Source organism: Ips typographus, linkage group LG15 (genome assembly GCF_016097725.1).
Source record: "Ips typographus isolate SLU linkage group LG15, UJ_Ityp_2.0, whole genome shotgun sequence".
NCBI lineage: Eukaryota > Metazoa > Arthropoda > Insecta > Coleoptera > Curculionidae > Ips > Ips typographus.
Genome location: NC_138436.1, coordinates 8774824 through 8798615, shown reverse-complemented (window position 1 = coordinate 8798615; position 23792 = coordinate 8774824). Strand labels below are relative to the sequence as shown.

The 23792-nt window shown below is 42.0% G+C and overlaps 3 protein-coding genes across 3 annotated transcripts in view; 2 read left to right on the top strand and 1 right to left on the bottom strand.

Moving 5' to 3' along the window:
• The first annotated feature begins 1857 nt into the window (after window positions 1–1857).
• Window positions 1858–14675, top strand: LOC145738462 (venom carboxylesterase-6). Its single transcript, XM_081993298.1, has 10 exons — window positions 1858–2113; window positions 4492–4635; window positions 5956–6106; window positions 6326–6520; window positions 11946–12142; window positions 12197–12362; window positions 12417–12583; window positions 12645–12792; window positions 12853–12988; window positions 14468–14675. Exons 1-10 carry the CDS (start codon window positions 1910–1912, stop codon window positions 14652–14654), a joined length of 1695 nt encoding a protein of 564 aa, XP_081849424.1. The 5' UTR covers window positions 1858–1909; the 3' UTR covers window positions 14655–14675.
• On the bottom strand, window positions 14649–19182 carry LOC145738135 (uncharacterized). The gene is made up of 5 exons (XM_081993001.1): window positions 19123–19182; window positions 17430–17562; window positions 17121–17345; window positions 16940–17064; window positions 14649–14840 (listed from the first exon to the last, which is right to left on the bottom strand). Exons 1-5 carry the CDS (start codon window positions 19180–19182, stop codon window positions 14667–14669), a joined length of 717 nt encoding a protein of 238 aa, XP_081849127.1. The 3' UTR covers window positions 14649–14666.
• A 211-nt stretch (window positions 19183–19393) lies between these two features.
• The window catches only part of pico (ras-associated and pleckstrin homology domains-containing protein pico), a 36953-nt gene continuing 32554 nt past the window's right edge, over window positions 19394–23792 (top strand). Inside the window, exons 1-2 of the mRNA XM_081993338.1 lie at window positions 19394–19549; window positions 22493–22603. Of these exons, the coding sequence (XP_081849464.1) occupies window positions 19517–19549; window positions 22493–22603 (144 nt within the window). The 5' untranslated portion in view covers window positions 19394–19516. The remainder of the gene's footprint in view (window positions 19550–22492; window positions 22604–23792) is intronic.

Sequence of the window (23792 nt, the reverse complement as noted above, 5' to 3'; positions counted from 1 at the left end):
CTGTCATTTGATAGGAAATTTAATGAGGATTCCAAAAATGTGCTTAAAACTGTCATTTTCCCACTCCAAGTGGGTTTTACAGGCGATTTTGTACTTGACTGTCCTTTCAAACTGTCTTTCTGGCAGTTTAAACTTTGACGTCACTTTTCTCCCTGACTGTACCTAATTTTTGAGTGTTTTTTACTGTCATTTGATAGGAAATTTAATGAGGATTCCAAAAATGTGCTTAAAACTGTCATTTTCCCACTCCAAGTGGGTTTTACAGGCGATTTTGTACTTGACTGTCCTTTCAAACTGTCTTTCTGGCAGTTTAAACTTTGACGTCACTTTTCTCCCTGACTGTACCTAATTTTTGAGTGTTTTTTACTGTCATTTGATAGGAAATTTAATGAGGATTCCAAAAATGTGCTTAAAACTGTCATTTTCCCACTCCAAGTGGGTTTTGCAAGCGATTTTGTGCTTGACTGTCCTTTCAAACTGTCTTTATGGCAGTTTAAATTTTGACGTCATTTTTCTCCCTGACTGTACTAGATTTTTTAATGTTTTTTTATGTCATTAGATGGGAAATTTAATGAGGATTCCAAAAATGTACTTAAAAACGTGATTCGGTCACTCCAAATGGGTTTTACAAGCGATTTTGTGCTTGAGTGTCCTTTCAAACTGTCTTTCTGGCAGTTTAAACTTTGACACTGTTTTTCTCCCTGACTGTACCCAATTTTAAAGTGTTTTTTGAGGTGGTTGGATAGGAAATTTAATGAGGATTCCAAAAATGTGCTTAAAACTGTCATTTTGTCACTCCAAGTGGGTTTTACAGGCGATTTTGTCCTTGACTGTCTTTACAAACTGTGTTTCTGGCAGTTCAAACTTTGACGTCACTTTTCTCCCTGACTGTGCTCGATTTTTTAACGTTTTCTTATGTCATTGGATAGGAAATTTAATGAGGATTCCAAAAATGTACTTAAAAACGTGATTCGGTCACTCCAAATGGGTTTTACAAGCGATTTTGTGCTTGAGTGTCCTTTCAAACTGTCTTTCTGACAGTTCAAACTTTGACACTGTTTTTCTCCCTGACTGTACCAAATTTTAAAGTGTTTTTTTATGTCATTAGATAGGAAATTTAATGAGGATTCCAAAAATGTGCTTAAAAACGTGATTCGGGCACTCCAAGTGGCTTTCACAGGCAATTTTGTCCTTGACTGTAGTTTCAAACTGTCTTTCTGACAGTTCAAACTTTGACACTGTTTTTCTCCTTGACTATTCTCCATTTTTTAGTGTTTTTTTATGTCATTAGATAGGAAATTTAATGAGGATTCCAAAAATGTCCTTAAAAACGCGATTCGGGCACTCCAAATGGGTTTTACAGGCGATTTTGTACTTGACTGTCCTTTCAAACTGTCTTTCTGGCAGTTCAAATTTTGACACAGTTTTTAACCAACCAACTCGATTTCAATTGAGCGTAGCTCCGTTATTTGACGAGCTACGAAAAAACCGCAAATAAGTAAAGTTGTGGCAAATTTCATTCTCTACAAGATTGTATTCGGGCGTTTCCGCCCTGAAGGGCCTCCTCAGCGAGTTACAGGGCTTAAAAACTGACCAAACGCAGTTGTAATCAATTTTTTTTTTTTTTTTTGATACAGGGTGGTCAAAATTTCCCTCTAATTTTACGCCATACGGCAACCGTGGTGAAAGTAGAAATCTGCAACATTTGCACACATTCACCGGTAAAATGCAGCAATAATTATTTTTAAATAATCACTCAGTTTCCCCTACCTTCCCCTACATGTAGGGGACTATTTTCTACGTGTAGGGGAAGGTAGGGGAAAAAGGTGGGAGAGAAATACAGTTCACTAGCACGCCACTGTACAGTGGCAGTCAAAACGAGTTCGTTTGAACGGTTCTAGTGGGAAAAATGAGGTTAATTCCACTTTTTTGGTTATTTTTCGTTGACTTTGACAGGACCGGAAGTGTCAAATGTGGCCATTGCACGCCACTGGTAACCACCGGAAGTGGCCCCTTGCGCGGCAAACTGTTGAAAAGCAGGGCCGGACGCGACATTTACTCGTTTTTAGGGATACCGTACGCCCTGCCGCCCTTACGGGAATTACGATTTAAGGTGAGTGACTTTGACGCCCTCTAGCGGCCAAACGGTATAACCAATCGACTCGTGTAGTCATATTTTTGGAAAGCCCCGAGTTTGCTCTATCTTTTCTCTTCAATGACATTTTGACGTCAGCTGTCAAATAAGCGAGTTTTTTGAGGTTAAGTGAGTTGGTGCACTAAAAATGATCGAATTTTTGTAGGGCAATTTAAACGCTCTCTAGCGGCCAAACGGTATAATCAATCAACTCGTGTAATCATATTTTTGGAAAGCTCCGAGTTTGCTCTATCTTTTCTGTTCAGTGACATTTTGACGTCAGCTGTCAAATAAGCGAGTTTTTTGAGGTTAAGCGAGTTGGTGCACTAAAAATGATCGAATTTTTGTAGGGCAAATTAAACGCTCTCTAGCGGCCAAACGGTATAACCAATTAACTCGTGTAATCATATTTTTGGAAAGCTCCGAGTTTGCTCTATCGTTTCTGTTCAGTGACATTTTGACGTCAGCTGTCAAATAAGCGAGTTTTTTGAGGTTAAGTGAGTTGGTGCACTAAAAATAATCGAATTTTTGTAGGGAAACTTAAACGCTCTCTAGCGGCCAAACAGAATAATCAATCAACTCGTGTAATCATATTTTTGGAAAGCTCCGAGTCTGCTCTATCTTTTCTGTTCAGTGACATTTTAACGTCAGCTGTCAAATAAGCGAGTTTTTTGAGGTTAAGCAAGTTGGTGCACTAAAAATGATCGAATTTTTGTAGGGCAACTTAAACGCTCTCTAGCGGCCAAACAGAATAATCAATCAACTCGTGTAATCATATTTTTGGAAAGCTCCGAGTTTGCTCTATCTTTTCTGTTCAGTGACATTTTGACGTCAGCTGTCAAATAAGCGAGTTTTTTGAGATTAAGTGAGTTGGTGCACTAAAAATGATCGAATTTTTGTAGGGCAACTTTAACGCTCTCTAGCGGCCAAACGGTATAACCAATCAACTCGTGTAATCATATTTTTGGAAAGCTTAGAATGTGCTCTATCTTTTCTGTTCAGTGACATTTTGACGTCAGCTGTCAAATAAGCGAGTTTTTTGAGGTTAAGCGAGTTGGTGCACTAAAAATGATCGAATTTTTGTAGGGCAACTTAAACGCTCTCTAGCGGCCAAACGACTAAACCTATTAACTCGTGTAATCATATTTTTGGAAAGCTCCGAGTCTGCTCTATCTTTTCTGTTCAGTGACATTTTGACGTCAGCTGTCAAATAAGCGAGTTTTTTGACATTAAGTGAGTTGGTGCACTAAAAATGATCGAATTTTTGTAGGGCAATTTAAACGCTCTCTAGCGGCCAAACGGTATAACCAATCAACTCGTGTAATCATATTTTTGGAAAGCTTAGAATGTGCTCTATCGTTTCTGTTCAGTGACATTTTAACGTCAGCTGTCAAATAAGCGAGTTTTTTGAGGTTAAGCGAGTTGGTGCACTAAAAATGATCGAATTTTTGTAGGGCAACTTAAACGCTCTCTAGCGGCCAAACGGTATACCCAATCGACTCGTGTAATCATATTTTTGGAAAGCTCCGAGTCTGCTCTATCTTTTCTGTTCAGTGACATTTTAACGTCAGCTGTCAAATAAGCGAGTTTTTTGAGGTTAAGCGAGTTGGTGCACTAAAATTGATCGAATTTTTGTAGGGCAACTTAAACGCACTCTGGCGGCCAAACGGCATAATCAATCAACTCGTGTAATCATATTTTTGGAAAGCTTAGAATGTGCTCTATCTTTTCTGTTCAGTGACATTTTAACGTCAGCTGTCAAATAAGCGAGTTTTTTGGGGTTGAGTGAGTTGGTGCACTAAAAATGATCGAATTTTTGTAGGGCAACTTAAACGCTCTCTAGCGGCCAAACAGAATAATCAATCAACTCGTGTAATCATATTTTTGGAAAGCTCCGAGTCTGCTCTATCTTTTCTGTTCAGTGATATTTTGACGTCAGCTGTCAAATAAGCGTGTTTTTTGAGGTTAAGTGAGTTGGTGCACTAAAAATGATCGAATTTTTGCAGGGCAACTTAAACGCTCTCTAGCGGTCAAACGGTATAACCAATCAACTCGTGTAATCATATTTTTGGAAAGTTCCAAGTTTGCTCTATCGTTTCTGTTCAGTGACATTTTGACGTCAGCTGTCAAATAAGCGAGTTTTTTGAGGTTAAGCGAGTTGGTGCACTAAAAATGATCGAATTTTTGTAGGGCAACTTAAACGCTCTCTAGCGGCCAAACGACTAAACCTATTAACTCGTGTAATCATATTTTTGGAAAGCTCCGAGTTTGCTCTATCTTTTCTGTTCAGTGACATTTTGACGTCAGCTGTCAAATAAGCGAGTTTTTTGAGGTTAAGCGAGTTAATTTTTTTACAGGCGCCTTCACCATTTGGTCAATGGACCGGTACTCTAAACGCCACAAAAATCCACCCTGTATGCCCTCAAAGGGACATTTACCGCCGTTCCACCTCGTTTGAGGGTGAGGAGGACTGCCTCTACCTCAACGTTTACTCGCCTAAGGTAAGTTTGCACTTCCGGTGGTTAAATTTAACCGAGAGTTATGCAACCAGCCATTACATTTACATTGCATTGTTGCCACATTAATTAGCGGTTTAATTGTCGGTTTATTAATGCAAATGCGACTATTTCCCATGGAGGTATTCAATTATTATTAATTAATCAAACCACCATTAACATATCAAGATACAACCTTGTCAAGATTGTTTTTCAAACTTTGACGCCCTCTAGCGGTCAAACCGTTCAACCAATCAACTCGTGTAGCCATATCATTGGAAAGCCCGTTTAATTAGCTATCCATCGACATATAAATGTTTATACAAAGTGTCTCAAATAATGGAGTAATTATCGATTGAATGAAAGAGTGCATTGAAAAAATTGAAAATTTCTTAGGTCAACTTTGACGCCCTCTAGCGGCCAAACCGTTCAACCAATCAACTCATGAAGCCATATCATTGGAAAGCCCGTTTAATTAGCTATCCATCGACATATAAATGTTTAAACAAAGTGTCCCAAATTAGGGAGTTATTGAGGTTTGAATGAAAGAGTGCATTGAAAAAATTGAAAATTTCTTAGATCAACTTTGACGCCCTCTAGCGGCCAAACCGTTCAACCAATCAACTCATGAAGCCATATCATTGGAAAGCCCGTTTAATTAGCTATCCATCGACATATAAATGTTTAAACAAAGTGTCCCAAATTAGGGAGTTATTGAGGTTTGAATGAAAGAGTGCATTGAAAAAATTGAAAATTTCTTAGATCAACTTTGACGCCCTCTAGCGGCCAAACCGTTCAACCAATCAACTCATGAAGCCATATCATTGGAAAGCCCGTTTAATTAGCTATCCATCGACATATAAATGTTTAAACAAAGTGTCCCAAATTAGGGAGTTATTGAGGTTTGAATGAAAGAGTGCATTGAAAAAATTGAAAATTTCTTAGATCAACTTTGACGCCCTCTAGCGGCCAAACCGTTCAACCAATCAACTCATGAAGCCATATCATTGGAAAGCCCGTTTAATTAGCTATCCATTGACGTATAAATTTATATACAAAGTGTCCCAAATAATGGAGTAATTAACGATTGAATGCAAGAGTGCATTGAAAAAATTGAAAATTTCTTAGATCAACTTTGACGCCCTCTAGCGGCCAAACCGTCCCACTAATCCAACAACATTTATATGTCAATGGAAAGCCCATTTCATTGGCTATCCATTGACGTATAAATTCATATACAAAGTGTCCCAAATATGGGAGTTATTCACGTTTGAATGACAGAGTGCACATTCAAACCAAACCTAACCTAACAAATTGCTTTTGCAGCTGTCCGCCAAAAATGACAGTGACTTTTTACCCGTCATGGTGTTCTTCCACGGTGGTGGATGGTTGTGTGGTGGGGGGAACACCCATTGGTACGGTCCAGACGTTTTACTGGACGAGAACGTTGTTTTGGTGGTTGCCAACTATCGACTCGGTAAGTGGGCTGTCAAATTGACAGTTTCAAGGTTACGGCCTTGATTTTTTTACTCGAGGTAGCCGTGACCTTGACGGTCACGTGGTATTTTTTAAAAAATTTTTAGCTCCTCCCCTTTCGGAGATATTGACCCATAATCACGTGACCAGTTTACCGGTCAAACGTGACATTCAAAATGGCGCCAAAGTGACTTCTGAGCGATTTTTTCGACTGTTTCAGGTGCGCTGGGGTTTCTGAGCACCGGCGATCACGTGGTACCCGGCAACAACGGCCTCAAGGATCAGAATTTGGCGCTGAAATGGGTTCGGAGCAACGTCGGAGCGTTTGGGGGCGATCCGGGCAGCGTCACCATTTTTGGGGAGTCGGCAGGGGGCGCCAGCGTCCACTATCACATGCTGTCACCGATCAGTGCCGGTAAGCTCACACTCTGGGCTATCTTTTTGCTTCAATGACTTTTTGCCGTCAACTGTCAAATAACTGAGTTATTCAAGATCAAAGGGAGCAATGTCAAAAAATTTGTTTGACTTAAAAACTCTGTTGACTTTGATGCCCTCTAGCGGCCAAACGACTAAACCGATTAACTTAAGCGGCCATATTTTCTGAAAGCTGACACTATGGGCTACATTTTTGCTTCAGTAACATTTTGACGTCAACTGTCAAATAAGCGAGTTATTCAAGGCCAAAGTGAGCAGTGTCAAAAAATTAGTTTGACTTAAAAACTCTGTTGACTTTGATGCCCTCTAGCGGCCAAACGAATAAACCGATTAACTTAAGCGGCCATATTTTCTGAAAGCTGACTCTATGGGCTACATTTTTGCTTCAGTGACATTTTGACGTCAACTGTCAAATAAGCGAGTTATTCAAGGCCAAAATGAGCAGTGTCAAAAAATAAGTTTGACTTAAAAACTCTGTTGACTTTGATGCCCTCTAGTGGCCAAACGACTAAACCGATTAACTTAAGCGGCCATATTTTCTGAAAGCTGACACTATGGGCTACATTTTTGCTTCAGTGACATTTTGACGTCAACTGTCAAATAAGCGAGTTATTCAAGGCCAAAGTGAAAAGTGTCAAAAATTAGTTTGATGTGAAAACCTGGTTGATTTTGACGCCCTCTAGCGGCCAAACGAATAAACCGATTAACTTAAGCGGCCATATTTTCTGAAAGCTGACACTATGGGCTACATTTTTGCTTCAGTAACATTTTGACGTCAACTGTCAAATAAGCGAGTTATTCAAGGCCAAAGTGAAAAGTGTCAAAAATTAGTTTGATGTAAAAACTCTGTTGAATTTAACGCCCTCTAGCGGCCAAACGACTAAACCGATTAACTTAAGCGGCCATATTTTCTGAAAGCTGACACTCTAAGCTACATTTTTGCTTCAGTAACATTTTGACGTCAACTGTCAAATAACAAAGTTATTCAAGATCAAAGTGAGCAGTGTCAAAATTGTTGATCAGTAACATTCTACTAACTTTGACGCCCTCTAGCGGCCAAACTGTGCAACCAATCAACTCGTGTAGCCATATTGTTGGAAAGCCCATTTCATTGGCTATCCACTGACATATAAATGTCACTACAAAATGTTACAAATAAGCGAGTAATTTAGGATTGAACGAAACAGTGCACCGAATCGCTCAAGTCAACTTTGGCGCCCTCTAGCGCCCAAACCCCCCCACCAATCATACCAAAAATTAATATCATTGGAAAGCCCATTTAATTAGCTATCCATCGACGTATAAAAGTCTATAAAAAGTATTGCAAATAAGCGAGTTATTAAGGATTTTTTAGACTAATCTATGTTAATCCTCTGGTAGCCTCACACACAGACAATTTGCATGTGCAATCAAGGTTTGTTTGCACAAAAAAATTGAAATATATATCAAATTAACCTTGAATTTTTACGCTTGATCTATCGCAAAACCCATTTAAAACACACATTAGGTTAATTGTTGTATGGTTACGGTAATTAACATTCTAAACACTTATCTACTGATTTTTGCAAGGTTATGTCTACATTAATTCCTGCATAACTCGCTTATTTGCAACACTTTGTATAAACATTTATATGTCAATGGATAGCTGATGAAATGGGCTTTCGAACGATATAAACTTGTAGTGTGTTTGGTTGGACGGTTCGGGCGCTAGAGGGCGTTAAAGTTCACTTAACTGATTTGGTGCACTCTTTCGTTCAATCCTTAATAACTCCCTTATTTGAAACACTTTGTATATAGTTTTCTATATCAATGGATAGCCAGTGAAACGAGCTTTCCATTGATGTATAATAGTTGATGGGTTTGTGGCACCGTTTGGCCTCTAGAGGCCGTCAAAGTTTACCTAGTTTTTTCATACTATTTTGGTACATCCAGTCTGAGTGAATTTTCTCGAACTGGGTGACAGCTACTGTCATTTTGACAGCTGGAATGGATTCCCCGTCCCCGAGTTAGTCGAAAAGGAGTACCATCAAGCGGGGGGTATTTTGACAGATGTCACTAGCTGTCAGCTGTCAAAAACCTTATTTCCCTCATATCTCCGCTGTTTTTAGTGGGATTTGAGTGCTGTTTTGACAGGTCGATTCAGGCCCTCGCGGGGATCAATTAGACCCAAGTTTGACACCCCCACCCCCAAAACTAAGGGTGGGGGGTAAAAAAAAAAAATCGCGGTTATACTCGTTTTTGACTAATTCGGGGACGGGGAATCCAGTGGTCCGGTCATTTTTCCCATATCTGCTCAAATAACCGAGCTGCTAGAGTTTTCTCGAACTGGGTGACAGGTACCGTCAAACTGACTTTAGAAATGGATTCCCCGTCCCCGATTTAGTCGAAAAGGAGTACCATGAAGGGGGGGTATTTTGACAGATGTCACTAGCTGTCAGCTGTCAAAAACCTTATTTCCCTCATATCTCCGCTGTTTTGAGTGGGATTTGAGTGCTGTTTTGACAGGTCGTTTCAGATCCTCACGGGGATCAATTAGACCCAAGTTTGACACCCCCACCCCCAAAACTAAGGGTGGGGGGTAAAAAAATAAAAATCGAGGTTATACTCGTTTTTGACTAATTCGGGGACGGGGAATCCAGTGGTCCGGTCATTTTTCCCATATCTGCTCAAATAACCGAGCTGGCAGAGTTTTCTCGAACTGGGTGACAGGTACCGTCAAACTGACTTTGGAAATGGATTCCCCGTCCCCGATTTAGTCGAAAAGGAGTACCATCAAGCGGGGGGTATTTGACAACTGTCACTAGCTGTCAGCTGTCAAAAACTTTATTTCCCCCATATCTCGGCTGTTTTGAGTGGGATTTGAGTGCTGTTTTGACAGGTCGATTCAGACCCTCACGGGGATCAATTAGACCCTAGTTTGACACCCCTACCCCCAAAACTAAGGGTGGGGGGTAAAAAAATAAAAATCGTGGTTATACTCGTTTTTGACTAATTTGGGGACGGGGAATCCAGTGGTCCGGTCATTTTTCCCATATCTGCTCAAATAACCGAGCTGCTAGAGTTTTCTCGAACTGGGTGACAGGTACCGTCAAACTGACTTTGGAAATGGATTCCCCGTCCCCGAGTTAGTCGAAAAGGAGTACCATGAAGGGGGGGTTATTTTGACAGATGTCACTAGCTGTCAGCTGTCAAAAACCTTATTTCCCTCATATCTCGGCTGTTTTGAGTGGGATTTGAGTGCTGATTTGACAGGTCGATTCAGATCCTCACGGGGATCAATTAGACCCAAGTTTGACACCCCCACCCCCAAAACTAAGGGTGGGGGGTAAAAAAAAAAAATCGAGGTTATACTCGTTTTTGACTAATTCGGGGACGGGGAATCCAGTGGTCTGGTCATTTTTCCCATATCTGCTCAAATAACCGAGCTGGCAGAGTTTTCTCGAACTGGGTGACAGGTACCGTCAAACTGATTTTGGAAATGGATTCCCCGTCCCCGAGTTAGTCGAAAAGGAGTACCATCAAGCGGGGGGTTATTTGACAACTGTCACTAGCTGTCAGCTGTCAAAAACCTTATTTCCCTCATATCTCGGCTGTTTTGAGTGGGATTTGAGTGCTGTTTTGACAGGTCGATTCAGGCCCTCGCGGGGATCAATTAGACCCAAGTTTGACACCCCCACCCCCAAAACTAAGGGTGGGGGTAAAAAAAAAAAAAAATCGAGGTTATACTCGTTTTTGACTAATTCGGGGACGGGGAATCCAGTGGTCCGGTCATTTTTCCCATATCTGCTCAAATAACCGAGCTGGCAGAGTTTTCTCGAACTGGGTGACAGGTACCGTCAAACTGACTTTAGAAATGGATTCCCCGTCCCCGAGTTAGTCGAAAAGGAGTACCATGAAGGGGGGGTATTTTGACAGATGTCACTAGCTGTCAGCTGTCAAAAACCTTATTTCCCCCATATCTCGGCTGTTTTGAGTGGGATTTGAGTGCTGATTTGACAGGTCGATTCAGACACTCACGGGAATTAATTAGACCCAAGTTTGACACCCCCACCCCCAAAACTAAGGGTGGGGTAAAGAAAAAATAAAAATCGAGGTTATACTCGTTTTTGACTAATTCGGGGACGGGGAATCCAGTGGTCCGGTCATTTTTCCGATATCTGCTCAAATAACCGAGCTGCTATAGTTTTCTCGAACTGGGTGACAGGTACCGTCAAACTGACTTTGGAAATGGATTCCCCGTCCGCGATTTAGTCGAAAAGGAGTACCATAAAGGGGGGGTATTTTGACAGATGTCACTAGCTGTCAGCTGTCAAAAACCTTATTTCCCTCATATCTCCGCTGTTTTTAGTGGGATTTGAGTGCTGTTTTGACAGGTCGATTCAGACCCTCACGGGGATCAATTAGACCCTAGTTTGACACCCCCACCACCAAAACTAAGGGTGGGGGGGGTAAAAAAAAAAAATCGAGGTTATACTCGTTTTTGACTAATTCGGGGACGGGGAATCTAGTGGTCCGGTCATTTTTCCCATATCTGCTCAAATAACCGAGCTGCTAGAGTTTTCTCGAACTGGGTGACAGGTACCGTCAAACTGACTTTGGAAATGGATTCCCCGTCCGCGAGTTAGTCGAAAAGGAGTACCATGAAGGGGGGGTATTTTGACAGATGTCACTAGCTGTCAGCTGTCAAAAACCTTATTTCCCCCATATCTCGGCTGTTTTGAGTGGGATTTGAGTGCTGTTTTGACAGGTCGATTCAGGCCCTCGCTGGGATCAATTAGACCCAAGTTTGACACCCCCACCCCCAAAACTAAGGGTGGGGGGTAAAAAAATAAAAATCGAGGTTATACTCGTTTTTGACTAATTCGGGGACGGGGAATCCAGTGGTCCGGTCATTTTTCCCATATCTGCTCAAATAACCGAGCTGCTAGAGTTTTCTCGAACTGGGTGACAGGTACCGTCAAACTGACTTTGGAAATGGATTCCCCGTCCCCGAGTTAGTCGAAAAGGAGTACCATGAAGGAGGGTTATTTTGACAGATGTCACTAGCTGTCAACTGTCAAAAACCTTATTTCCCTCATATCTCGGCTGTTTTGAGTGGGATTTGAGTGCTGATTTGACAGGTCGATTCAGGCCCTCGCGGGGATCAATTAGACCCAAGTTTGACACCCCCACCCCCAAAACTAAGGGTGGGGGTAAAAAAAAAAAAAATCGAGGTTATACTCGTTTTTGACTAATTCGGGGACGGGGAATCCAGTGGTCCGGTCATTTTTCCCATATCTGCTCAAATAACCGAGCTGCTAGAGTTTTCTCGAACTGGGTGACAGGTACCGTCAAACTGACTTTAGAAATGGATTCCCCGTCCCCGAGTTAGTCGAAAAGGAGTACCATGAAGGGGGGGGTTGCAGGTTTGTTTCACCGGGCGATCGCGATGAGCGGCACCGCTTTGTGCGTGTGGGCGCACGCGCCCCCCAACGAACCGCTGGAAAACGCCCGAAAACTGGCCGAGAGCGTCAATTGTCCCACTGGGACCGCCCACCAAATGGTGGAGTGTCTGAGGACGGTGGACGCCATGGAAATCGTGAAAAGCGACGTTGCCTTTATGGTTTGTTGGTGCGGGGGCGTGGCAACGCTGTAATTTAGTGTTTTTTTCCCTCAGAAATGGGATTTTGACCCGATGATTCCGTTTAAGCCCACCGTGGAACCGGATTTACCGGGTGCCTTTCTTACCAAACACCCTGTACAAATTATACAGGGTGGCCTAACTAATCCAGTACCTCTGATCACCGGTATAACAAAGGAAGATGGCGCTTTAAGGGCAGCAGGTAATTGCGCATATTTTCTGAGTTGAGTTTCGAAAAATTTTTCTGAGCTCGCAGCAATTCTGAACCGAGCCGATCTTCTGAGCGATCTGAACCGCGACTTTGATCGTCTGATCCCGCTCAGTCTGATGTACGACAAGACGGCGCGGAACGTCGCAAACGTCACGGCGCGCATCAGAAAATTTTACTTTGCGCAGCAGGTCACGCGGTCCAGCCTCGTTGACGTAAGTGGGGCGGTCACGTGACCGAAAGGGACGGCACACGACTAACTGGTCCAAATTCTAGTTGTACACGGACGCGTGGTTTTTGAATTGCGCAGACGCCACCGTCGAGCTGCACCGTCCCCACGCCAGTCCAGTTTACTTGTACCTGTTTGCGCATCGCGGCCAAAATAGTTTTACGGAAATTTTTGGCGGCGGATCGACCGATTACGGTAAAATGACAGTTGCGCACGTCAAACTGTCAACTGTCAAAAAAAAAATGACGTTTCCAGGCGTGTGTCACGCGGACGATCTTCAATACTTGTTTCCGGTGGGCGATGGATTGTTTCCCGCCCAACCGCCCAACGCCACCGACCTGGAAATGGTGAAAATGTTTGCGGGCGCCTTCGCCAATTTCGCCCGAACCGGGTGAGTCGAATTAAAATGGCGGAAAATTCAAAATGGCGTCGTGGGACGCCATTTTGAATTTTCCTAAAAAGTCAAGTTTATACTCGTTTTCTACTAAATCGAGGACGGGGAATACGATGGTCGAGTCCGTTTTCCTCTAACTCTTCGCCCACTCGATTTGTGGTAAGTTTCTCGAACTGGGTGAAAGTCACGTGCAAACAAATATCAAAAATGGATTCCGCGACCCCGAATTAGTCGAAAACGAGTACCATCAAGCCTGGGCTAACTCAAACCAAAATGGCGGAAATTGCAAAATGGCGCCCAAAACCGCCATTTTGGTTTTTTCCTAAAAAATCAAGATTATACTCGTTTTCTACTAAATCGAGGACGGGGAATACGATGGTCGAGTCCGTTTTTCTCTAACTCGTCACCCACTCGATTTATGGTAAGTTTCTCGAACTGGGTGACAGCTACTGTCAAACTGACCTTAAATTCGGATTCCCCGACCCCAAATTAGTCGAAAACGAGTATAATCAAGGTTTTTTGCAATTCAAAATGGCGGAAAATACAAAATGGCTTCCCACGACCGCCATTTTGATTTTTTTCGTAAAAAATCGAGATTATACTCGTTTTCTACTAAATCGAGGACGGGGAATACGATGGTCAAGTCCGTTTTCCTCTAACTCATCACCCACTCGATTTATGGTAAGTTTCTCAAACTGAGTGACAGCTACTGTCAAACTGACCTTAAATTCGGATTCCCCGACCCCAAATTAGTCGAAAACGAGTATAATCAAGGTTTTTTGCAATTTAAAATGGCGGAAAATTCAAAATGGCGTCCCACGACCGCCATTTTGGTTTTTTCCTAAAAAATCAAGATTATACTCGTTTTCTACTAAATCGAGGACGGGGAATACGATGGTAAAGTCCGTTTTCCTCTAACTCATCACCCACTCGATTTATGGTAAGTTTCTCGAACTGGGTGACAGCTACTGTCAAACTGACCTTAAATTCGGATTCCCCGACCCCAAATTAGTCGAAAACGAGTATAATCAAGGTTTTTTGCAATTTAAAATGGCGGAAAATTCAAAATGGCGTCCCACGACCGCCATTTTGAATTTTTCCTAAAAAATCAAGATTATACTCGTTTTCTACTAAACCGAGGACGGGAAATACGATGGTGAAGTCCGTTTTCCTCTAACTCTTCACCCACTCGATTTATGGTAAGTTTCTCGAACTGGGTGACAGCTACTGTCAAACTGACCTTAAATTCGGATTCCCCGACCCCAAATTAGTCGAAAACGAGTACAAACAAGCCCAGGCTATCTCAATTCAAAATGGCGGAAAATTCAAAATGGCGTCCCACGACCGCCATTTTGAATTTTTCCTAAAAAATCAAGATTATACTCGTTTTCTACTAAATCGAGGACGGGGAATCCGATGGTGGGGTTAGTTTTCACGTAACTCGTCACCAACCTGTCAAATTGACACATTTTTCAGCGACCCCACACCGAGCCAGGCACCCAAATGGTTCCCGGTCACGTCCGACGCCTCCGAATACTACCGATTCGACCGAAAATCACCGGGGATGGAGTCTGGCCTGTTTGCGGAGCGTGCGCAGTTTTGGCGCAGTCTGGATTGGATGGCGCCGCCCCCAAAATCCGCACCAATCAGAGACGAATTGTAGCAGAAAAAAAGTTTAATGTTTTTTTGGTTTTTTTTTGGTTGGCGCCTGCGCGGTAAAGGTGGGGGCGGGCGGGGGCGGCACCGCCCCCCCCTGCACGTTGCACGCGTAATTTCCCGCCCCCGGATCGCAGAAAACGAGCCCGCCCTTCTTGTCCTGCCACTTGGTGTACTCGTACTCGTACAGCACCTGCGCGGAAAAAGTGACGTCACAATGACAGTTTTCAGGTTACGACCTTGATTTTTTCGACCGCAGATAGCCATGACCTTGACAGATGTGTCAGTGTTTTTTCCAGAAATTTATCTCTTGTCGTTTCGGAGATATTGACACAAAATGCCCACACTAATGAAATTTTGATTTGGCTTGACAACCAAACATTCAAAATGGCGCCAAATTGACACTTTTACGGTGACAACCTTGATTTTTCTGCCACAAGTAGTCATGACCTTGACAGATATGTCAGTGTTTTTTCCAGAAATTTATCTCTTGTCGTTTCGGAGATATTCACACAAAATGGCGGCACTAATGCAATTTTCATTTGGCTTGACAATCAAACATTCAAAATGGCGCCAAATTGACACTTTTACGGTGACAACCTTGATTTTTCTACCACGAGTAGCCATGACCTTGACAGATATGTCAGTGTTTTTTCCAGAAATTTATCTCTTGTCGTTTCGGAGATATTGACACAAAATGCCCACACTAATGAAATTTTGATTTGGCTTGACAACCAAACATTCAAAATGGCGCCAAATTGACACTTTTACGGTGACAACCTTGATTTTTCTACCACAAGTAGCCATGACCTTGACAGATATGTCAGTGTTTTTTTCAAAAAATTATCTCTTGTCGTTTCGGAGATATTGACACAAAATGGCGGCACTAATGCAATTTTGATTTGGCTTGACAACCAAACATTCAAAATGGCGCCAAATTGACACTTTTACGGTGACAACCTTGATTTTTTTACCACAAGTAGCCATGACCTTGACAGATATGTCAGTGTTTTTTTCAAAATTTTATCTCTTGTCGTTTCGGAGATATTGACACAAAATGGCGGCACTAATGCAATTTCGATTTGGCTTGACAACCAAACATTCAAAATGGCGCCAAATTGACACTTTTACAGTGACAACCTTGATTTTTCTACCACGAGTAGCCATGACCTTGACAGATATGTCAGTGTTTTTTTCAAAATTCTATCTCTTACCGTTTCGGAGATATTGACACAAAATGGCGGCACTAATGCAATTTTGATTTGGCTTGACAACGGAACATTCAAAATGGCGCCAAATTGACACTTTTACGGTGACAACCTTGATTTTTCTACCACAAGTAGCCATGACCTTGACAGATATGTCAGTGTTTTTTTCAAAAAATTATCTCTTGTCGTTTCGGAGATATTGACACAAAATGGCGGCACTAATGCAACTTTCATTTGGCTTGACAACCAAACATTCAAAATGGCGCCAAATTGACACTTTTACGGTGACAACCTTGATTTTTCTACCACAAGTAGCCATGACCTTGACAGATATGTCAGTGTTTTTTTCAAAAATTTATCTCTTACCGTTTCGGAGATATTGACACAAAATGGCGGCACTAATGCAATTTTGATTTGGCTTGACAACGGAACATTCAAAATGGCGCCAAATTGACACTTTTACGGTGACAACCTTGATTTTTCTACCACAAGTAGCCATGACCTTGACAGATATGTCAGTGTTTTTTTCAAAAAATTATCTCTTACCGTTTCGGAGATATTGACACAAAATGGCGGCACTAATGCAATTTTCATTTGGCTTGACAACGGAACATTCAAAATGGCGCCAAATTGACACTTTTACGGTGACAACCTTGATTTTTCTACCACAAGTAGCCATGACCTTGACAGATATGTCAGTGTTTTTTTCAAAAATTTATCTCTTCCCGTTTCGGAGATATTGACACAAAATGGCGGCACTAATGCAACTGTCATTTGGCTTGACAACAAAAAAAAAAAAAAAAAAAAAAAAATTCAATTTCAATTTGGCTTGATTTTTCAGTCAATTTGGCCATGACCTTGACGGTTTTTTTTTTTTTTTTTTTTTCAATTTTTTTCAAAATTTTCATTCTACCAATTCTACTAAAAATCAGGCTACCCCCGCCCTGATTTGGGGGAATAACTCGGTTGGGGGTCCTCGGAGGATAAAAACCCATAGAACGACTTTTGTAGAGAATTAAATTTGCTACAACATTGCTTATTAGCACTTTTGCGCTAACTGCTCGAATAACGGAGCCACGCTCACCTGATCCATGCCGATCCTCTTGGCCTTGTTCTGCACGCGATAGTTGGTGAAAACGCCCACAATCGCCGGAAATTTCAAATGTCTGGCAACGTCGCACCCCACCATCATCATGTGCAAACCTAGGGCTAAAGTTAACCGTCAGTTAACCACCAGAAAATGGGTTAAAGAGCCCTTAAAATACCGTTTCCCCGGTAATCCGGATGGATGCAGAGGAGGTAGTACTGAAGATACCGGTCGCAGCCGAAACGTTCGAAAACGTCCACTTTCCTGGTGACGTAATTGATGAATTCCTGGTAACTTTGGTAGGCCTCGCCCTGTATTAGCTTGGTACGGCTGTAAACGCGACCAAAATCGCATTTCTGAACCGGTTTCAGGATCAGAACGCCCGCCATCTGATTCTCGCGTTCTGAGCCAGAAAAATCGGTTTTTTTGAGTCATCCTGTATACAGTGTACTTCTGAGTATACAGGGTGGCCCATTTTCGCACAAACCTTGATCAATTGCGGCAATGGAGGCGCGATCTCTGAGCTTAAACATCAGACGATCGCTGAAACTCTTCTGAGACGCCGGATCGTCTCTGATCCGCGTGTTTCGGAACAGCACGTCCTCCTTCAGGAAGTGGGTCTGAAAATCAGTTAGGCCACTTCATTACCTATCCATTGATGTATAATAGTCTATGGAATGGGTTGGAAACCATCGAGCTATACCGGTTTGAGTGAGTTGGTGCAGTGAAAATTTGAGCAAAGTTGTAGGTCAACTTTGACGCCCTCTAGCGGCCAAACTGTCCCACCAATCAACTCGTGTAGCCATATTTTTGAAAAGCCCATTTCATTGGCTATCCATTGACATATAAAAATATATACAAAGTGTCCTAAATAAGGGAGTTTTTTGAGGTTAAGTAAGTTGGTGCACTGAAAATTTGAGCAAAGTTGTAGTTCAACTTTGACGCCCTCTAGCGGCCAAACGGTCCAACCAATCAACTCGTGTAGCCATATTTTTGGAAAGCCCATTTCATTGGCTATCCATTGACATATAAAAGTTTATACTGAGTGTCCTAAATAAGGGAGTTTTTTGAGGTTAAGTGAGTTGGTGCACTGAAAATTTGAGCAAAATTGTAGGTCAACTTTGACGCCCTCTAGCGGCCAAACTGTCCCACCAATCAACTCGTGTAGCCATATTTTTGGAAAGCCCATTTCATTGGCTATCCATTGACATATAAAAGTTTATACTGAGTGTCCTAAATAAGGGAGTTTTTTGAGGTTAAGTGACTTGGTGCACTGAAAATTTGAGCAAAATTGTAGGTCAACTTTGACGCCCCCTAGCGGCCAAACCGTTCAACCAATCAACTCGTGTAGCCATATTTTTGGAAAGCCCATTTCATTGGCTATCCATTGACATATAAAAGTTTATACTGAGTGTCCTAAATAAGGGAGTTTTTTGAGGTTAAGTGAGTTGGTGCACTGAAAATTTGAACAAAGTTGTAGGTCAACTTTGACGCCCTCTAGCGGTCAAACTGTCCCACCAATCGACTCGTGTAGCATATCGTTGGAAAGCCCATTTCATTGGCTATCCATTGACATATAAAAGTTTATACTGAGTGTCCTAAATAAGGGAGTTTTTTGAGGTTAAGTGACTTGGTGCACTGAAAATTTGAGCAAAATTGTAGGTCAACTTTGACGCCCCCTAGCGGCCAAACCGTTCAACCAATCAACTCGTGTAGCCATATTTTTGGAAAGCCCATTTCATTGGCTATCCATTGACATATAAAAGTTTATACTGAGTGTCCTAAATAAGGGAGTTTTTTGAGGTTAAGTGAGTTGGTGCACTGAAAATTTGAGCAAAATTGTAGGTCAACTTTGACGCCCCCTAGCGGCCAAACCGTTCAACCAATCAACTCGTGTAGCCATATTTTTGGAAAGCCCATTTCATTGGCTATCCAATGACATATAAAAGTTTATACTGAGTGTCCTAAATAAGGGAGTTTTTTGAGGTTAAGTGAGTTAATGCACTGAAAATTTGAGCAAAATTGTAGGTCAACTTTGACGCCCTCTAGCGGCCAAACCATGTCCCCAACCTATCAACTTTTTTATATCAATGGAAAGCCCATTTCATTGGCTATCCAGTGACGTATAAAAATATATACAAAGTGTCCCAAATAAGGGAGTTTTTTAGAGCGCAAAATACCCCAGTCCTGTCCTGGGTGTAAAATAGGAAAATGCATTGGAAAATCATTTCCCCGTGCATTCTTAACCCGAAATCGAAGCAGGCGTTGCCTGAGGCGTGGCAACGTTGCCACATCCCCTCCCATCACTCACAGGGTGCAGGAAATAACCAGTTTGGCAACGCCGCACCCAGTCCATTCCCCTTTATGCGCGCCTGCGAGCAACACGGAAACTTGGCAACACCGTAAATTGATGCGGCAACGTCGCAATTGGCACGAAACAACGGGATGGTGGCCGGCTACGTCACACAGTTGGTCGTAGTGGGCCGTGGAGTGGTGTTGTCACGTTTGGTATGCGGCGGTGTTGCCGGATCGCTTGAATCGTGCCCCAGTGTGTTTCTAAGCAGGAGATTTTGCATGTATTACACCAACGGTCAGGGAGTGTACCAGGTAAATTGCCCCTAATTCCGTCCCTGTTTGAGTTAGGTGAAAGTTTACTAGTGCGTTTTGTAGGGAATTTAATTCCCTACAAAAAAGCTTCAGAGCAATTTTGCCCTAAACCGGCCCTGGAACGAGTTATTTACCCTTGAAACCAACCACCCTCACCGATTAACCCCTCGAAGAAAAAACTCCCCTAACTCCGTCCCTGTTGAAGTAGTTTTAAAGTTTAGTAGTGCGTTTTGTAGGGAATTTAATTCCCTACAAGAATGTTTTAGAGCAATTTTGCCCTAAACCGGCCCTGGACAGAGATATTCGCCCTTAAACCTAACCTAACCTAACAAAATGGCACTAAAACCTCCTCAGCTGTGTTCAGTCACTTTACATTTCTATGGAGCGTCGTTTCGACAGTTGACACTTTGACAGATGACAGTTTGACAGTTTGACAGTTTGACAGTTGACACTTGACAGTTTCAGCCACAAACCGGTATCCATGGAGGTGTAAAAAACCGGTTTCAGTGACTTGACAGTTGTGTATCGCTTTATAGCTTGATGGATCGCAAATTGTATAATTACGGTCAGATAATCGACTAATTAATGTGCCGACAGTGTTGCCGACGCAAAAAAATGGCGCTAATTGGCGGCCATTTTGTTTTTTTCCCACATTTTCATTGAACAATTAATTGGTGCGATAAGAATTTTCAGTGCACCAACTTACTTAACCTCAAATAAGTTTCTTATTTAGGACACTTTGTGTATGTTTTTATACGTCAATGGATAGCCAATGAAATGGGCTTTCCAAAAATATGGCTACACGAGTTGATTGGTTGGACAGTTTGGCCGCTAGAGGGCGTCAAAGTTGACCTACAACTTTGCTCAAGTTTTCAGTGCACCAACTCACTTAACCTCAAAAAACTCCCTTATTTAGGACACTTTGTATATATTTTTATATGTCAATGGATAGCCAATGAAATGGGCTTTCCAAAAATATGGCTACACGAGTTGATTGGTTGGACAGTTTGGCCGCTAGAGGGCATCAAAATTGACCTACAATTTTGCTCAAATTTTCAGTGCACCATCTTACTTAACCTCAAAAAACTCCCCTATTTAGAACACTTTGTATATATTTTTATACGTCAAAGGATAGCCAATGAAATGGGCTTTCCAAAAATATGGCTACACGAGTTGATTGGTTGGACAGTTTGGCCGCTAGAGGGCGTCAAAGTTGACCTACAATTTTGCTCAAATTTTCAGTGCACCATCTTACTTAACCTCAAAAAACTCTCTTATTTAGGACACTTTGTGTATGTTTTTATACGTCAATGGATAGCCAATGAAATGGGCTTTCCAACGATATGGCTACACGAGTTGATTGGTTGGACAGTTTGGCCGCTAGAGGGCGTCAAAGTTGACCTACAACTTTGCTCAAGTTTTCAGTGCACCAACTCACTTAACCTCAAAAAACTCCCTTATTTAGGACACTTTGTATATATTTTAATACGTCACTGGATAGCCAATAAAATGGGCTTTCCAAAAATATGGCTACACGAGTTGATTGGTTGGACAGTTTGGCCGCTAGAGGGCGTCAAAATTGACCTACAATTTTGCTCAAATTTTCAGTGCACCATCTTACTTAACCTCAAAAAACTCCCCTATTTAGAACACTTTGTATATATTTTTATATGTCAATGGATAGCCAATGAAATGGGCTTTCCAACAATATGGCTACACGAGTTGATTGGTTGGACAGTTTGGCCGCTAGAGGGCGTCAAAGTTGACCTATAACTTTGCTCAAATTTTCAGTGCACCAACTCACTTAACCTCAAAAAACTCCCTTATTTAGGACACTTTGTATATATTTTTATATGTCAATGGATAGCCAATGAAATGGGCTTTCCAACAATATGGCTACACGAGTTGATTGGTTGGACAGTTTGGCCGCTAGAGGGCGTCAAAGTTGACCTACAACTTTGCTCAAATTTTCAGTGCACCAACTCACTTAACCTCAAAAAACTCCCTTATTTAGGACACTCAGTATAAACTTTTATACGTCAAAGGATAGCCAATGAAATGGGCTTTCCAAAAATATGGCTACACGAGTTGATTGGTTGGACAGTTTGGCCGCTAGAGGGCGTTAAAGTTGACCTACAACTTTGCTCAAATTTTCAGTGCACCAACTCACTTAACCTCAAAAAACTCCCTTATTTAGGACACTTTGTATATATTTTTATACGTCACTGGATAGCCAATGAAATGGGCTTTCCAAAAATATGGCTACAAGAGTTGATTGGTTGGACAGTTTGGCCGCTAGAGGGCGTCAAAGTTGACCTACAACTTTGCTCAAGTTTTCAGTGCACCAACTCACTTAACCTCAAAAAACTCCCTTATTTAGAACACCCAGTATAAACTTTTATATGTCAATGGATAGCCAATAAAATGGGCTTTCCAAAAATATGGCTACACGAGTTGATTGGTTGGACAGTTTGGCCGCTAGAGGGCGTCAAAGTTGACCTACAACTTTGCTCAAATTTTCAGTGCACCAACTCACTTAACCTCAAAAAACTCCCTTATTTCGGACACTTTGTCTATATTTTTATACGTCAATGGATAGCCAATGAAATGGGCTTTCCAAAAATATGGCTACAAGAGTTGATTGGTGGGACAGTTTGGCCGCTAGAGGGCGTCAAAGTTGCCCAATCACATTCTTCCATTTTAACCACCCCAATTTGCTTAAAGGATTTTGAACGAAATAGAGCAGGTACGCCCCTGATTTTTCTGCACAGACCTAACCTGTAATAATGGCAAAATCCAGGGCCGTAGTAAAAATGTTGAATAGCTAAATTTTGACAGCTGTCACTTGTCATCAACTGTCAAATCATCTAGCACTAACGCAAAAATACTATATATTTGACCACCCTGTATATGTTATGTTTTTTTTTTTTTTTTTTTTTCTAGATGAACCGGCTGAGTGACGTCAGCGACGGCCAAGATGGCGGCGAATCCGACTCGGAAGACCCGGAACAGTTGCTGAACGACATTTTGGGCGAGCTGGACAGTTTGACCGGGGTGAGTCAATTTTTCCGAGAAAACGGTGCGTTTTACGCGAAAACGTCAAGAATCGTAAAATGTCGGCCACGAACGGTGCTACTCGCGGTAAAAATTTCAGCTCGACAGCTCTAACCGTTTTCGAGATACGCCCCAAGATGTGGTTTAAGACCACCCCCCCCAAAAATCACCCCCCACACCCCGTCAGGGTGGTCCAGTCGCATTTTGCCGCACACCACTGGAAAGCTGAGTGAAAACCGGTTAATTTGAGTGGTCGTAGCACCCTGTAACTAAAAAAATAACCAAGTTAATGCTAATTAAACTTTTACCCCCCCTGGAAGGGATTTTTCGAAACTTCTCAATTAGGAGGTTTGTCAGTGCAGCGTTTGCTTTGATCGCAAATAACTCCCTTCGGGGGCCCCGCAGGGCAAATTGTCTAGATACACAAGTTAAAGAGAATGAAACGGGCTTTCGATTGAGCTGTCAAAGTTTGCGCTAGCTGTCAAAATAACGAAGTTACGGCCTGTCAAAGTTGAACAACTTTCATTCCCTTTTAAAGCAATTTTCAAAGTTGTGAGTCGCTTTCGGCCATTTTTGGCCGCCATCTTGAATTTTACCCAGTTATTCGAAAAGGGCTTGAAAAGACCTTCAAAACGATGTGCTACTCTTTGCTTAACGAAAAATCCAAGATGGCGGCCCTAAAATGGCCGCCATTTTTAGTTTCACCCATCCAGTGGTGGAGAGCGTGAAATCGCCTTTAAAACGAGCTGTCGCACGCATGGTTGTCAAAAAAAACAAAATGGCCGACTATTTTTGTGGGTTAAAAACAAAATGGCGGTCATTTTACTTGAAAAACTTTCTAGTTTAAATTTTCAGTGCACCAACTCAGTTAACCTCCAATAACTCTCTTATTTGAGACATTTTGTATAAACTTTTATACGTCAATGGATAGCCAATGAAATGGGCTTTCCAACGATATGGCTACACGAGTTGATCGGTTGGACAGTTTGGCCGCTAGAGGGCGTCAAAGTTGACCTACAACTTTGCTCAAATTTTTAGTGCACCAACTCACTCAACCTCAAAAAACTCCCTTATTTGGGACACTTTGTATATATTTTTATACGTCAATGGATAGCCAATGAAATGGGCTTTCCAACGATATGGCTACACGAGTTGATCGGTTGGACAGTTTGGCCGCTAGAGGGCGTCA

Excerpts from the sequence above, each read along its gene's own strand:
- LOC145738135 (XM_081993001.1), bottom strand. The coding sequence starts at position 19,182 with ATGCACGGGGAAATGATTTTCCAATGCATTTTCCTATTTTACACCCAG. Across the intron at positions 17,346-17,429 it reads CATTGCCGCAATTGATCAAG|AACGCGAGAATCAGATGGCG; the intron begins GTTTGTGCGAAA and ends TTTCTGGCTCAG. Across the intron at positions 14,841-16,939 it reads AGAGGATCGGCATGGATCAG|GTGCTGTACGAGTACGAGTA; the intron begins GTGAGCGTGGCT and ends TTTTCCGCGCAG.
- LOC145738462 (XM_081993298.1), top strand. The coding sequence starts at position 1,910 with ATGAGGTTAATTCCACTTTTTTGGTTATTTTTCGTTGACTTTGACAGG. Across the intron at positions 2,114-4,491 it reads TACGGGAATTACGATTTAAG|GCGCCTTCACCATTTGGTCA; the intron begins GTGAGTGACTTT and ends ATTTTTTTACAG. Across the intron at positions 6,521-11,945 it reads GCTGTCACCGATCAGTGCCG|GTTTGTTTCACCGGGCGATC; the intron begins GTAAGCTCACAC and ends GGGGGGTTGCAG.